This window comes from Sebastes fasciatus, chromosome 11 (genome assembly GCF_043250625.1).
Source record: "Sebastes fasciatus isolate fSebFas1 chromosome 11, fSebFas1.pri, whole genome shotgun sequence".
NCBI lineage: Eukaryota > Metazoa > Chordata > Actinopteri > Perciformes > Sebastidae > Sebastes > Sebastes fasciatus.
Window position 1 is genome coordinate 12,305,065 of NC_133805.1, and position 16,019 is coordinate 12,321,083.

At 42.6% G+C, this 16,019-nt stretch overlaps 3 protein-coding genes across 3 annotated transcripts in view; 1 reads left to right on the forward strand and 2 right to left on the reverse strand.

The window, feature by feature from the left end:
• Positions 1-16,019, reverse strand: part of LOC141776868 (phosphatidylinositol 4,5-bisphosphate 3-kinase catalytic subunit alpha isoform) — a 172,516-nt gene that overhangs the window by 120,629 nt on the left and 35,868 nt on the right. The gene's annotated exons all lie outside the window — the stretch shown is intronic.
• Positions 1,336-3,234, forward strand: LOC141776863 (uncharacterized). Its single transcript, XM_074650696.1, has 5 exons — positions 1,336-1,523; positions 2,026-2,134; positions 2,243-2,353; positions 2,750-2,828; positions 2,938-3,234. Exons 1-5 carry the CDS (start codon positions 1,426-1,428, stop codon positions 3,024-3,026), a joined length of 486 nt encoding a protein of 161 aa, XP_074506797.1. The 5' UTR covers positions 1,336-1,425; the 3' UTR covers positions 3,027-3,234.
• Positions 5,100-15,550, reverse strand: LOC141776865 (Y+L amino acid transporter 2). The gene is made up of 10 exons (XM_074650699.1): positions 15,050-15,550; positions 14,217-14,737; positions 12,361-12,486; positions 12,136-12,280; positions 7,115-7,238; positions 6,879-6,982; positions 6,698-6,794; positions 6,420-6,569; positions 5,955-6,138; positions 5,100-5,748 (listed from the first exon to the last, which is right to left on the reverse strand). Exons 2-10 carry the CDS (start codon positions 14,725-14,727, stop codon positions 5,654-5,656), a joined length of 1,536 nt encoding a protein of 511 aa, XP_074506800.1. The 5' UTR covers positions 14,728-14,737; positions 15,050-15,550; the 3' UTR covers positions 5,100-5,653.

Consider the following 16,019-nt stretch of genomic DNA (forward strand, 5'->3'; position numbering starts at 1 on the left):
CTTTTGTTCCAGTGCTTGAATTAAGATTTGTAACTGATATGAATATTGGTCATTGTTAGGGAGTTGGACCCAGCAAAAAAAACGTAACTTTATGTCTTAGTAAACCACAAAGCTTCTTTAAGATTTAAGCCCCTAAAAACTTGGTTTTGAATCTTCTTCCAGCTCATTGTTTTGGTGTTATGATCGCACCTTAACTCTTTTGGTTCACTCTCACCGATGTTGTTTTTGGCTGCAGCAGACAGCTGTTTTCAGCAAAACAATCCCCCCCAGAAAAAAACACAGCACATCACCTGCCCGGCACCAAACAGCAGACAGAGTTGGGGACAAGCTGGTGACCCTGTGGCCTGTGAAGTGGAGTCCTGTACGGAAACTGTTCACTCTGCGCTCTGTGGATTATCCAGAGTAGTGGGAAACTGTTTGTAAATAGAAATGTTTGTGTTGTTTTTATGTAATTCTTCAATGGTGTGAGCACCTTAAACAAAACTCTATTCCCTTTCCATTCATTATAGCCTATTGAGGTGTTAGCAGACATCTCAGAGACTCAAAACCTGTGCAAATAATACCTGAACTATCTGCATGTAGGCCACACACCACTAGAGGTACATGCGTCCTGTTTCCACAGACTCATTTCATTTCGAAATGATAGCAGACCACCTCAGAATGTAACTCAGATAGTATCAGGACATCCTGATGCGGAATTTCAAAATAAAAGCCCTCTAAAATGTCATATGTGAGCTATGTTTCCTCAATTCAGATTGATATTAAAAGGAAATGTCCTGTTTCCACAGACTAATTTAATTTAGAACTAATAGCAGACCACCTCAGAATGTAACTCAGACAGTATCAGGTCCTTCTGATGCAGAATTTCAAAATAAAAGCTCTCTAAAATGTCATATGTGAGCTATGTTTCCTCAATTCAGATTGATATTAAAAGGAAATGTCCTTCTTCCACAGACTAATTTCACTTCAAAGTGATAGTAGACAACCTGAGAGTGTAACTCAGACAATATCAGGTCACTTTGATGTGGAATTTCAAAATAAAAGCCCTCTAAAATGTGTAATGACATTTTCATATACATATATGTAAGTAACTCATTTAGATGATACTGTGTTTTAATCGAGTTCACCTCTCTGCAAGTTCAAGCTGTCCTCAACGAATTGCCATGGCTTCAGAAGGTAAGACATTGATTGTTCTCTGTGTTACTTCTGCTGTATTTGATATCTTCAGTTTCCTCCACTCTCTTTCTCCCCCCATGCTGTGGCCCGTGTCAATCAATGTTGTGCTGTCCTCTCTCCCAGTTTTCCACATGACCCGCCCGTGTGCTGCTCTTTTAAGCCCCCTGGGCGGATCGTGGAGACACATTCAGAAGACGTCCACACACTTGACCACACACTGGACCCAGGCCTGATCTACCTGCCTTCAGTATGGACCTGCGATTCCTGTTTGTAGCTTCAGCTCTCCTCCTGGGGGCCACACTCACCATCTCACTGGCGGACCGCACCTCACAGTGCAAAATCAAATGGTAATGTTTATTATTTTTTTTTGTGTTTATAGATTTGATTAGCCTGTGTTGAATCAAACTCTATGAGTGTACTGTGGGTGCCTTTAGGCAATCTTAAAGTGTATTCTCTTTATCTTTTTTTAATTTTTTGTTTGATTATTAAAGTCCATGCTGCAACTGTTAATGTTCACAGAGCAGATGTTACATCATGTGACCAAGTAGACATATAGATAATGCTTTATGGTGGTGCTTGGGTTGCATGAAAGCCACTGGGTAAAAGGGTCAAATGCATGTTAGACAAGGTACTTATGAATTCAAAGTTCTGTACAGCCTAATTTCTCACACATGTTATCTTGGATATGGGGAGCCAGGACTCACAAGACTCACATTAGTCATGTTTGTGCAGAGAAAATAAAAAGTTTTGATGATCAACAGAATCTAAAGTTGATCTTTTATGGATTTTTCTGATGTTTTGAACACTACATGAGCCCATTAACGCTCACTGCTCTGCTCTGCTCTGCAGGTTGTTTGGCATCCCGTGCGAAGATGTCACGGGAAGGCTGGTGAACCAGATCAAAGCGTGGCAGGTCGGGCGAAAATGTCTATATGCAGGAGAGAGGTGCTCCTACGAGGTCAGAAACATCTCAGTCAATTCATATTGTTGAAGTATAATCCATAAACCAGCTGATGGATGTAAACATGTTTCCTCGAAGAGATAATGAATTTGATATGCTCTGCAGCTCGTGTCGGCAGCTCCCTACGTGATCAAAGCCACGCACACGTCTCCAGTAACCAAAAAGGTCAACAACCTCGAGTTTCTTCTAGAGCAGTCCACCATTTGCAAAGTGACTGTAAGTGTGTGTTGTTTTTTCTGAATGAGTAAACAGACCGATGCAGCTCATACAAAACCTAAACTGTGTCGTCAGTTTAAAGTTATCCTCAGCTCTACTAGACAGTCTTTGTTCAAGACCACAGAACTTGGTTTAATTCAAGTGAATACCAGATTTCATCATCATAAATGTTTCTATTTGATTTAATGTTGCAAGCGTAAACATGTAAAAGTCTGGGTTTACTCAGTGGAAGTATCTTATGGCTTTGATGAAATGATGAAACAGATAGAAAATGTGCGTGTGTTGTGACACGCTGAGGAGAAATGTTATTTTTCTGCTACTAGAGTTCAGATGGTTAATCAGCTTCAGTCACATGATGTTCTTCTTTGTTTCCCTTCTCATGTTTCTGATGTGAAGGGAGAGGCAGTATCTGAGTTCTCCAAAGATCCAGCTGATAACAGCACAAACTACTGCAGCCTCCAGAACCTGATGGACGGTAATATTTCATCTGATTTTGTTGTATCTTCATACATATTCATTAATCTACAGTCAGTGTTTTATAAGAAACTGTGATAACGACCGCCCATGTGCTTTCCTCTGTACAGGAAGTGACCTGATCAGTGCTGAAGGATACAAACAGTTCAGCAACAAGTGGATCTGTGCCGGGTTCGATTTCGTCAACTGCACCTTATAGGCGGAGATCTCCCTCCCTCGCTCCACATGTCACTTCATGTGTGGAATAAGACCTCAGAGAGAAAACTGGTTCTTATCAGTGTAACAGCTCATAAGTATGTGGTCTACCAGACAACATATGTGAGGTTTCATTATAACAAACCTCTCCAGTCTGGTTGACTAAGAACATATTTGTATTTATTGCAAAGCTGTAAAAGAAATGACCAATATTTGTGAGTGTGAACAGTGATTTTTAGAAAATGGTACTTATATACATATGCAGTTTAATCACAAGACAAGATGATGAAGAAACAAGAGTGTATTTAAAACAATGCAGTTGGCTGTTCATACATACTGTAACCTATAAATGATGCATGATTAATGTGATGTGATGCCAGGCGTTTTATTAAGAAAAAGGAGGCTTTTGAGAGACGAGGAGAGACAGAAAACCAGAGCTTCTTGAATCTGAAAGTGTTGCGAGTTCAAAGTGTATTCATTACTGAAATTGGTCAATTCGGCACTTAAACATATGAAAAAGTCATCAAATGGTAAATGGACTTGCATTTATATAGTCAGCATTCACCCATTCACACACATTCATACACTGATGGCAGAGGCTGCCATGCAAGGTGCCAACCTGCCCATCAGGATCCAATCTATATACTCATTCATACACCGATGACGCAGTCTTTGGGAGCAATATGGGGTTATCTTGCCCAAGGACACTTTAACATGTGAACTGGAGGAGCTGGGGATCGAACCACGGATTGGTGGACGGCCCGCTCTACCTCTGAGCCACAGCCACCCCTATCTAGCATCAAGACAATTATTGATATAATTAGTGTTAATCCAACTGATTTAAAACAGATGCAACTGAACTGGAAAAGGTGAGGAGAAAGTTTAACCTTTTATTTAAACATCATCCGGCTGTTATCTAATAAATGTGAGGCACAAAGTCACATACTGCACAGTCCATGCTACATCTTATAAATGGTACCACACATATTGGTTCATTATCATTTGACAACTGGTCCAATCTTACAACGGAGTATTAGGGCCACATTGAGCAAAAGAAATAAATCGGAGATAAAGTCATATATTACGAGAAAAAAGTCATAATATTATAAAGTAGTAATTTTACGTGTTATTTTAGAGGGGAAATGGAGCGAACGTGAGCATCTTGTGAAGTTATACTTTAGCATAGATTTCGATAAATAACGGAATACTTAATCTTTTGGCACATCAGCACCACATTATCATCAGTATCAGGACCTTGAAAAGATTGTGCAAGAAACTGCGTTTATTCTGAAGAAAGAACCACGTGGACCTGGGAGAAATTGCCTCTTTTGTGGAGAAAGAAACTACTTTTTTTCACATAAAGTTATGACTTTATTCTCGTAATATTACGACTTTTTTCTCGTAAAGTTATTACTTAATTTTCATAATATTCCGACGACTTTTTTTCCCTCAATGCGGCTGTAATACTCTGTCGTACAATCTAACCTGCGCCACCTAGAGGCAAGAAAATGAACAGCAACAGCATGATGTATGTCGTCTCTTGTTACATTCCTCTCCTGTAGATGGCTCAGGTTGGCATGTGTAGAAGTGATGAAACAGCTCCCCTTTGTGGAGAAGCTGCAGCCTCCTAAAGGCGAATGAAGGAGTTTGTGAGTGAGCTACAACCCAGTCGCAGGAAGTGTTTTGCTTCTAAAAACCTGCTCTGAAATAACGACTACCAAAGATCAGTCAGATAATCCACTACTTCACAGTGAAGCTGCTCAGGAACCAATGCCAAAATATTGGTTGAAATTGACAATTTTATGGTGTTTTACATTCACACATATCAAACTCTAAAAATATCCCTGGATATATTGATTGAATTCCAGCCACATAATCATTATTTGTTATATTTGTTTAAAACAATGTCAGGCAGCTCCAACAAAAAAACAAAACGTGGCACAATCTTATAATTAAGTGTATTCCCAGGGAATACATCTCATGTTTGCTTCACTCCTCAGTGGACGCTTTCTATAAAGTTTGGGACCCTTACTTGGTATATATTGGACCTACACTGTCATCTTCCATATTACAAAGGTTTCTATCTCTGTACCTTCTTCACTGAAAATCGTTTCCCTGTAACCTTGTTATTTGTTTGTATTGACTTATTTGATGTAACCTCTCTCTGTTACGGTGGCGGGGGTTGGGGATGGATATAATGCCCATTATCTTTTTTTATTTCTTATTGTTTTCATTTGTCATGTCACGTTTTGTTTTGTGTTGTTTATGAAAAATGCAATAAATATATTCTTGAAAACAAAGTAATCATTTCACATCTTCACACAAGTCTAAAAAATAAAATGTGAGCTCCATATTTCTTCCATAGTTTTATGAAATCCTCATAGAAGATATTCCATGATCTCTGTAGAAAAGTGTATCGAAGAAAAGCAACAGTTTCTCAAGAGCCTGCTCCTTCGTGGGGAGTCATTTGAGATGTCAGGCCTTTTTTTAACTTGACCCAGGAGAAGTAATCCTCGGAAATGTTGCGGCCCTGCGCCTCGCCGCTTTGTCCATGCAAGTCTTTGCTTTTCTGAACGTCAACACATGGACAATAACTGAGGCCTCCGGCAGAAGCGAAGGATTGTCTGCAGCTCACTGCGTTTTACCGCCTGCTTCTGCTTCTGTCTCAGTGTCAAATTCAGTCAGGCAGCAGTAGAGCAGCATCTGGGTGTATCTGGTGACAAAGGCTGCAGGAGGGAAAGAGGTGAGAGGAGGGAAGATGTGGGAGTGGACAGGTCAGTTACAGCTGACTCTGATAATCCAAGACGATTAATGCTGCATTTTGAAAGTGATGTCAAATAATGTGACAGATATTTGACAAAACAGGGTGAAGGAGCTTATGATTGTGTGATGATAAATATACACACGGACGACTGAGCGGCCTAAAACTTACCGTTTAACTTTTTAACAAATTTGGGCCTCCTCTCGTCAGGTAGGTAAATGGCCAGGTAGTAGACCGGCACCCCGGACAGTGCAATGCCAATTCCTATGAGAGAATTGATGGTGTCTGAGTACAGAGGGACGATGACTAAGAACAGGCTACACAGACAGTAGACGAAGGGGAAGAACAAGGTCAACTGTGGAGAGAAAAAGACACAGATCTGGTTAGTTTCGTTAACTGATGTCTGCGTATCTTTAGCGTCTACATGGAGAGTAACTGTAACTGTAAATGTTAATGTCTGCAAGTGATAAATATGGTTTTCAAAGTGAAATTATTACAGAAATGATCAATTCAAACCATAGCAATATCTGAAATACCCACAGGAACTGTAGTATTATGCATGTACGCACATATACTCTATATACCGTATGCATGTACTTATATTCGGCATGATCTGAACAATGAAAAAAGCAGCACCTTCACAGGCCTGTGTCTGTCTGGCTGAGTGATGCGCAGGTAGATGAGGCCGGCCACAGACAGACCCACATAGAACCAGTAACTGAAGCTGAAATAGTTGATGAGCTGGAACACGTCCTCCACACACAGGAAGATCAGACCCATCAACCCCTGCAGAACAGGAAGGAATATATTTATGTTCCAGTTGTGACATGAACATTTTCTTGTGGCATGTACATGTATGCATTTGAGGAATCTGGTGTCCATTTGTATCTAAGAGTAAGATAAATGGTCCTCACATTGAACAGCAGTGCAGGTATGGGTGTGTAGCGTTGCATGTGAATCAGACTCAGACTGTTGGGGAGGTGGCCCTCTCTGGCTCCGACGTAAAACAACCTGCGTGAGCAACAAAGACGGAGAGTTATTGGCAAATCACGATATGAGCCTAAAGTCAGTGCCTGCTCAGTACTTCCTGATTACCGTGAGGCAGAAATGACAGAAGCATTGAGTCCTCCGTAGCAGGACATGGCCACTGAAACAGGGATGATCCACTTGAAGGGCCCCAGAACTGCATTCCCAAAAGTCTGTGGGGTCAGATTGACATGGTTCATTACAGTTTCTGAAGTCAGAGTGCAAAACGTTCTGGGTCAACCATTTCAGGACTATATTTAGCAGCAGAGTGAATCATATCTCTCCGGTGACTGTTTGTGTCTTACCACGGCAACGGCGTCACTGGACAGCAGAGACGGCATGTCCAGAACCACATAGTAAGCCACGTTGGTCAGCAGGTAGATGATAGTTACTATGGGCATGGAAATGGCAATGGCCAGGGGCAGATTCCTACAACAACAACAAAAACACACAGTGTTTTCTGACTCATTGAAAAGTTGTAGTAAACAGATTACAAGGGGTTTGTGTGATGACATCATTTTACTTAAGTTGCAATTCCAACCTCTACAGCCCATTTCCCTTCGTTCATTTAATGATTTGACAGGTAACTCTGAAGTCAAATGATTACGATGTGATCCCAGCTTGTGTGATTTTAATAGTTAGCTGGAGTATTTCATCTGGTTGTGCTACAACATGTGTGTAAAAGTACTCTGAAAAGACTGCGATCACCTGCAATAACTGAAACCAGCTATAAACAAACCTTCATCAAGCAGTTAGTAAACCGTTAGCAAACAGTTGCTTATTACACATCCAGCAGCAACATTAGCATTCACTTGTACTCGTGTTTGTGCCCTCTTGACAATTGTATTTCAGGGTAACGGGGAGTGAGACGCAATTGCGGACCAAGGGGATCTTAAAGTTAGCCCCAGAAGGGTAACCACAAAATTCACAAGCGATTGAAGGGGAGAGGGGAAAAACACCAAACAAAAATGAGCCTAAAAAAGAAAAGCTCCCTACACTCACTAAGATAGATTAGTGGACTCAGATTGTAAACTAAAACACCACTGCCAAGCAGCCGACTAGAGGATAAACCTAAAAGTCGACTAGAGAAAAAGACACTGGTAGCAATGCCCGGTCAAAACTGAGAAGCCAGGCCACACTGAGCTACCTCACTCTAACAGTCTAAGCTCGAAGATCAACCAGAAAACAATAGGCAAATCATGCAGGTTCACGTGGTAACTTGGTGCCAACACCCCTGGAGCGGACTGATAAACTGGGAAACTCAAGAGCAGAGGTGTTCTTCGCCGCTGGGAACTTGAGTCATTAAGGACTGAGTTGAACTCATGGATGTATTAAGAGAACTGGATACAGCGTTGGAGGCGGGGCCCCGTTCATTCCTATGAAAGTTGCTCAGTGGCACATGAAGCCTAAATTCTTGGACTTCCGTCTGGAAAAGTACCCGGATCTTGGGCACATGGAACATGCACAGTAGCGTCCGCTCAGTCACATGACTCGGTCACGGGGTCCCAACATCACGCCGTTGTCACAGCTTGCGCTCCAGTTCTCACTCACATGAAAAGAGGAAGGGAAATAACTCTGGATTCGGCTATTAGTGCGTTTTACAACTACGTACTGGGGAGTTGATTCACCTCAAAAAAAATTATCCACTGAGTTACAGACGTCTCTTTCCCAATGGAAGTCTCTGGGAAAAAGTTTTTTGTGCCCAACTGACACGGAAAATGCAGTTTGGCCACTACCAAAGTTGGGATAGACGACCGGTGCACTCCCTGGGGGCTTGGTTGAACTGAGTCGGACATGGCAGCGAGATGCACACTCAGTACCCCAACTTTACTCTGCTCCCGACCACCAGTTGATGCGAGGATTGTGTTTCTTGAACCATGGGTGTCCCAGAACAAGTGGTACATTAGGTGCATCAATGTCTGTCAATGTTAGTTTTAATTTTTTCAACCCAGCCTATTCCCAAAAGTCGCCAATCTACTGCCGTGATAGCAAGTGGACAAGAGAGGTGAAATATGGGCAGTTTAAGATTTTGGGCCAGGGTCGAGTCAATAAAACGGCCTGCCGCACCTGAATCCACAAACGCAGGGAGGTTGTATTTGTTATTACCCCACGATAACTCAACTGACATATAGGTGTGGTTATGCCGAGAGGGGATTATTTAAATTCGGTGGAACCTCCCTATTTTTTGACGAGTCTACTCGTTTCCCTGCACTTCTCTTTTCTGCATTACTGGGCACGTACGAATGAAGTGGACCACCTTCCCATAGTAAAGACAGGGCCTGCTGCTCATACGCTTCTCCCTCTCTACCCGAGAGAGCCACGTGCGCCCTATTTGCATGGGTTCATCACTGCTCGGAGACCCGCGGAGCAGTTCGGGCGTCTCCTGAGAGATGCTAAACTCCACCCCCAACATGGGAGAAATAGGCTACAATGGTGGAGCCCTGACGTAACCCAATAAGACGTTTAGCCACTTCCTGACTGCTTATGTTGTGGTCAAAATCTCCTCATTTCGGCCACGAAGAGAGCAGCATCAGAACAGACATGAGTCTGCTTCTCCCAGAAAGAGATCTAAGGGAAGGGATATTATGTATGCTGCCCGGGCTTGTTCCGTGCTAAACATAGAGGGCTGTAACTCAAACACCAGAATACATTGAGTGATAAACCCTTTACATTTCCCTGGATGCCCGTTATAGCCAACACACTTCGTCATGCCCCTTGGGGTCACTTTATTTTTGGCATCAATACCACTAAAGTTACCTTCGGTGTCACTTTAGGATTATCCAACAAAACCACTATAGTTAGGTCTGGGAAAGAAATGGTTGCGCTTAAAACTATTACGTTTGTACAGTGAAAATTAAACTGAACGTTGTGAACACAGGACATGAACAAACAGCTGTTTGTAACATGTAAGTGAAACTTAACACACGGGACACAAACAATAGTCTTCTGGATGAAAGCCTTGTGTTTGTTGGACCTATCCACCTCCCCTCCCGCCTATGCCCGTGTCTTTTCGCTCTTATAACTACGTCACCACGGAGCATTTCCGTGGATGGGTTTACATTATAGTTACTGGAACGCCTGATGTGTTTCATAACAGTGCTAAAGGGTGTCTTGTGAGGCGGTAACACACCGACGGCCGCGACAAAGCCTCGGTATTTGACGCCTGGGGAATGAGAACGGGATAGGTGTCTGAATTTTGTGTTCATGGACTGCAATAGGACCATGGGGTTGAACTAGGGGTGCTGGGTGGACTACAACGTTTGGTGTTTGGACTTGGGGTGGAGTCGGTCCAGGAAACAGAGTGAATTTGACTTAAGAAAAAGACACTGACAGCACTGCCAGGTCAAAACTGAGAAGTCAGGCCACACAGACCTAACCTTCTTTAACAGATTAAGCTCGAAGAGCAAACAGAAAATGGTGAGCAAATCATACAGATAGGTTCACGTGGTAACTTCTGCAGAACTCTACACAGCTCGAATCAGCAACAGACTGAAGCTCTCACAATGAGGCAATGAGGCAGCATCTGAACACTGGAAACCAGGGGTAGATGTAGGCTTCACACACCTGATCCTCATCAGAGATAATTAGGCTCCCACAGCTGCCTCTCCTCACAGATAATGAACCCAACCAGCCTGGTGAGTGGCAAGTCCAAGTGCCCCTCTCAATGTAAGTCAAGTATTCATTCTCTTTTAGCTCTATGTTTGGTTTCCTCCAACTCCTGAGGGAAATGAATCAGTCTATATGTTCACCAGCTATCTGCAATAAAGTTGCAGGTTGGGACAAAACAATGAGCTAAAATCCACCGTAGAACTGAGGGTAATTGTAGAGGAATAGGATAATTGTCTGTGGATTTAAGCAAAGCTTTTCACATGTAGCCTAGTCATCTGAATACAAAAATATTAATTGTAGCAGCTTTAAATAAAGCATAAATAAATGTATGACTGTTACTGTCATTTGGGACAAATAAATACGACAGAGTAACCATTAATGAGTTTTAGTTTGTCAAATAAGTTTTTTTATTACGCCTGTTCCTGTATTACCCGTTCTCATTTCACATTACAATCAGCTATTTGTTTGTGTCCCATGTTCACAATATCAAGTCACATTTTCACTTTATAAACGTAGTGATTTTAATTACTAAGAGTTGTTTTTATTAAATGGTCACTATATCCTGACAGTAGTGCATGAGACAGGTAATCTGAAAAAAAAAATCATGTGCCTCCGGTGCTCCTATCTCTATCTCGGAAAACAACCAATCAGAGTCGAGCTGGAGCCTGCTGTCTCTGAGCAGCTGTCAATCACTCGCGATCTCCAATCAAACGGTCAAACTAGGCAGCGCTAATCAAATATGAATCGATATTCCGTTACTGTAATGCCTATTTCTCGCCTCAAATGTTTTCAGAAACATGTTGTGTACATTGTAGTGTACTGTTTAGCTGTAAAATGAGAAAGTTTGTGACATGTTGCCATGTTGAGATCAGTTCAAGGCCTATGGAAAGGAGGCTGGGTCACGGGCGAACATGGGTCTTGGGGTATGAGGTATGACACATGCGCAGTGTAACTGAAGCTGCGGTCGTGCGTTTCGATTGGCTCAATTCGGCAAGTGCAGACCAGATTTTACTGCGCATGTGTTGTACCCCCCGAAGATATGACGTGTGACCCAGCCTCCTTTCCATAGGCCTTGGATCAGTTGAGGAAATACCAAGCAGCTAAACAGTACACTACAAGATGTTTCTGAAAACATTTGAGGCGAGAAATAGTCATTAACAGAAGTAGTGAGAGAAGTTTGCAAGTGATTGACAGCTGCCTCTGTTGAATGAACAGCCAATAGGAATGCTCTCTCTCTGAAATGACCTGTGATTGCCTAAAGTCTCCCCTCACATATTACATTTTTTAAAGCCTGAAAACAGAGCTATGAGGAGGTGCAGAAGACTAGTTTTCTCTAAGAACACTTGAATTACAATATGCTGAAAGGTTATTGTGGAATTTTTGTTGTCATTCTGCCTACCTCCACTTAAAGCACGTGTTTACCGTGACCCAAAAGTGACGTCAAAGGGCCTGGAAAAGCGTCAGTATGTGACGAGTTGGGATGAGAACGTTGGTATTACTGTATTCAGCCTGGTCAGAGCCTTGTAAGCCGTTCAACTTGTACCATTTACTCTTACTGTCCACAAAGAAAACTGCAAGCAGATTCCTCGCCAGTGAGCCAGAAGCAGGAAGTAAAATCAAGTCTAAAGGTTTAAACGTGTCCACGTAGACTCAAGTGTACATTTCCATGTCTCTGAGTGAGTGCATCTCTTTGTATGCCTGTGTATGTGTGTGTTACCTCTCTGGATTCTTAATCTCCTCAGTGACAAAGTTGAGTGTATCCCAGCCGGAGTAGGAGAACAGAGCTGAGTAGAGGGCCAAAGCAATGGCTCCGGGATCTGTGGTGGAGCCCTCAAACGGACTGTCGAAGCTCTTTGTTTCTCCTACACAAAGAGAAGTCAAAGCTTAAAGCACATATTTATCTTGTTTCCACTGTTGCATTCATACTTTTGTGTAATCTTACCAGCAGATATTTTCATTATTCCTATAACGATGATGAGGCAGAGCGACATGAGTTTGGTGTAAGTGAAAAGGTCCTGGACACGAGTCCCCCACTTCACATAGGCACAGTTGATGAAGATGAGCATACCTGGACAAACCAGAGGAATAAGGCATTGAATGAACCTTCCTCTGCATGATTGAGATGTTTATGCAAAAAAGGCCTAATAAAGCCTCTGATACAACTTCTGCTTTCTTGTTAGGTTGCATTGTCAAAATGAAACAATTCAGGAAACAATGGTAAACCATGTTGGTCAGTTTGTGAAACTCATTGTGTAATAAGTTGAAGTAGAAGCCTGCTATCTCTCAGCCCCATGCCCCAAATTGCTGCACCATCTCCTCCGTGTCACGTAGACCATCGTCTGTCTGAGCGTACAGAAACAGAAACTCATGACTCATGGCCTTGCTGCTCTCTCACCTAAATAGCACTTCTGCTAACTACATTCTTCACAGCACAAAGCCCGGCTGTAAACCACACTGGTACACATTCTAACTATAGCTGATGCCAGTTTCCCACTGGGTTACAGATTAACATGTGCTTGGGCTGTAACACCACTCCACCACTTGTGTTTGCCTATGTCATCCTTAATAGGTTAAACTAAAGCTCTTTTTTAAAAAAATCTATTTTAAACTGGGTAATTATTTCTACACTGAAAAATACATTGCGTTTTCTGTGACTGCTTCACAATAAAAGCCACCCTTTCACCGGTTGAATGCTTTTATTGTGAAAGAAGGCAATGTTGGGTTTGCATAATTTAGCAGTAATTTCACACAATTCTGATACGGCGTTAGAAAGTGAGGCTGATAACAATTTTAAACAGTTACGTTGGAGTACATGCTGTGAATCCCTCTTTTGTACGTAGGCTACTTGAATCCAGCGCAAGAATGGCGGACTCCGCCACTAACAATGAAAACTACTCTACAGAGAGGTAATTACTGAATGTAAATGAATTAAATGGCTATTGCTGAAAAATGCAGACCATAAATAGTTTAAAAAAACAGGTTTTGATTTAATGAAAATCTTAAGGAATGTAACTTTAAAGATATAACATGTAACCATTGTCGGTTGCTTTTTGTAAACACACAGCATTCAAAGTTGGCCACACTTCCACAGCTCAACAAGCCGAGAGGGAGAGAGAGAGAGCAGCGATGGTCCAGCGAGCTATAGAGTGACTGAAGAGAGGGAGCAGCAAATCGGAGAATAAACGTTCCAAAACACAAATACACACAACTAACTCCGCACAACTCTGCATAATCTTGCAGGAAGGTGCCGAGTTGCTGGATTTTGAATGAATGCAGGCTTCCTATCTGCTGGCTGTGGCTCAGCGCTGCTCTCGGTCAAACTACAAACAGAGTAAAGGGGGACTTGTGGGTATCAAAAGCCGAGGGATGTGACAAAGCGGCGATATTTGACCACCTGAATGGGCTGGAAAATACAGGCGGAGGGCTGCAGGGTCTCTGCAGAAAGAGACACCGTGTCGCGGTTTCTATTGGGGCATAAGTGAAGATTGAAAAGGATTCATTTTGTATCAGTATATGCATTGTTTTTTCGTTAATTCTTGCATATTAAGTGTAAGTGTTTTGTTTCAGCGTTTCTCTATCCGCAGCACAATAGTGAAACATGCTTCTCGGGGTGATTGAGAGAGGCTGAGCTGATGTCAGGTACTGGGGTGAAGCCAAAGATGGCACCAGAGTGTAAATTTCAAACACTAAATGGCATTAAAGTGAGTTTTTCCTGCCTGTATTTTTCTGCACTGACTTTTATGTTTCATGGTAAACGATGCAGGTGATAAACTATAGACCGACACAGGTGTATCTTACAGAGGCAGGCTGCAGCTATAAGCCGGACAGCATCGTACGGCGGCTGGCAGGTGGGGTAGAAAGCCTCCACCAGGTAGTTGGCAAAGGTCAGTGAAATCACAGCCTGGCTGGCCGGCTCGATCAGCAGGATGGACGTCCACAGGCGGATGAAAGCGAGGAAGCCTCCGAACGACTCCAGGATGTAGGCGTAGCTGGCTCCAGACTTGGGGATGGTCGTGCCGAGCTCTGCGTAGCACAAAGCCCCGAACACCGAGAAGATTCCTCCAGCAGCCCAAATCAGCAACGACAGCCCGTAAGAGGAACAGTACATGAGTACACCCTTCGGTGAGACAAAGATCCCAGAGCCAATCATGTTTCCAACAATGAGGCAGATTCCATTTATGAGTGAGATTTCTCTCTTCATCTGCATTTTCTCTACTTTTGGGGCCTTTAAGTCCTCGTCAGACGGAGCCCGTGAACTTGGGCATATTGTCTGTGACATGACCCCCACCTTCTGCCTCAGATCCTCCATTACTCCAGTGCTGGTGTGGAAATAATAGGGCAAGAATTAAAGGGGATTATTCCAATTTAACAGTTAAAACATGCTGTTATTCCATATAAATATGACAGATTCTTCTTAAATATACTTTTAACTACACTTATCAAGCTTGAAATATAAAAAATGTCCAGTATACAAGAAAAGGTCATACATGTGGCAAAATCTCCCAGTAAGGATCCGTCACACAAACATTTCCCCCCATAGTCCACTCTTTATGCGTCCAGACAGGAACAAAACCCACTTAAGGTGTTGTAATGTATGGCACATGTGTAAAAAGGACAAAAAGTGAGCTTACTTTATTTGCTGACTTGTAGAAGATCAATCGGTATATTTGTTCCTGTAAACATGTAGAGTCTCCCTCCGGTCAGTACTGCTCCTCTGAACCAGGCAGTAAGACATTGGTGAGATCACATCTGATAGGTAGCAACAGGACGGACGATGTTGCAATCCCCACAGCCCAGTACAACCACAACGAGTGTTTTTTCCAGCACCAGGCAAACCACACCCTTATGTCCCCCCCAATGTGCTATTTTCAGAGACAAGCAGACCTCGTCCCTGCCCCCTGGCAGCTATCGACAGCTAAGACGGAGGTAGCGAAGCTGTTTCTGGGTCAACAGGCACAGTCAGTGCAATACAGAACAAATTATGACATCATTGAATAATATCTAATGCACTGTGGTTGGCTCAACAGCTGCTTTTACTTTTCTTTTTATATTTTTAGTGTTCAGTAAAGTGATTAGAGAACAAGTGAAGACAAGGACAGGGACACATAAAATGCCAAAAGAGATTATACAAAGTAAGACAAAGACTAACGACAAAACAAAGGGGACAAAGACAAACTGAATAGCACAACATGGGTTCAGTCTGAGTGACGTATACACACATATATAACTTCTCAATCTGTCAGACAGGTTGCTATATACATAGGCCTCTGGGCACAGACATGTAGAAGTCCTCCCCACCACTCCTATAGGAGTAAAAACACCCAGACACCAGAGATACAAACGACTCTTTGCATCTCTTTGAGGTTGTTTTGCGTCTCTGGTATAATGTGCTCTTTTCGCAGCAGCCATTTTGACATGTCATTGCAGGGTGAACACAGGTGTAATTAATAACATTAAATATATCCCTGGTATTGTGCATGCTGGCTCACTGGAATGGCTGTGACACACTAAATAGAATGGGAAATGGCAGCTGTGAAAAGGGCCTATTGTGCGTCTTTTGGGGTTGTTTTTACATCGCTTTGCGGTCATTTTGAGGTTGTT

Excerpts from the sequence above, each read along its gene's own strand:
- LOC141776863 (XM_074650696.1), top strand. The coding sequence starts at position 1,426 with ATGGACCTGCGATTCCTGTTTGTAGCTTCAGCTCTCCTCCTGGGGGCC. Across the intron at positions 2,135-2,242 it reads GAGAGAGGTGCTCCTACGAG|CTCGTGTCGGCAGCTCCCTA; the intron begins GTCAGAAACATC and ends TATGCTCTGCAG. Across the intron at positions 2,354-2,749 it reads CCACCATTTGCAAAGTGACT|GGAGAGGCAGTATCTGAGTT; the intron begins GTAAGTGTGTGT and ends TCTGATGTGAAG.
- LOC141776865 (XM_074650699.1), bottom strand. The coding sequence starts at position 14,727 with ATGGAGGATCTGAGGCAGAAGGTGGGGGTCATGTCACAGACAATATGC. Across the intron at positions 7,239-12,135 it reads GAGATTAAGAATCCAGAGAG|GAATCTGCCCCTGGCCATTG; the intron begins GTAACACACACA and ends TTGTTGTTGTAG. Across the intron at positions 5,749-5,954 it reads ATTTGTTAAAAAGTTAAACG|CCTTTGTCACCAGATACACC; the intron begins GTAAGTTTTAGG and ends TCCCTCCTGCAG.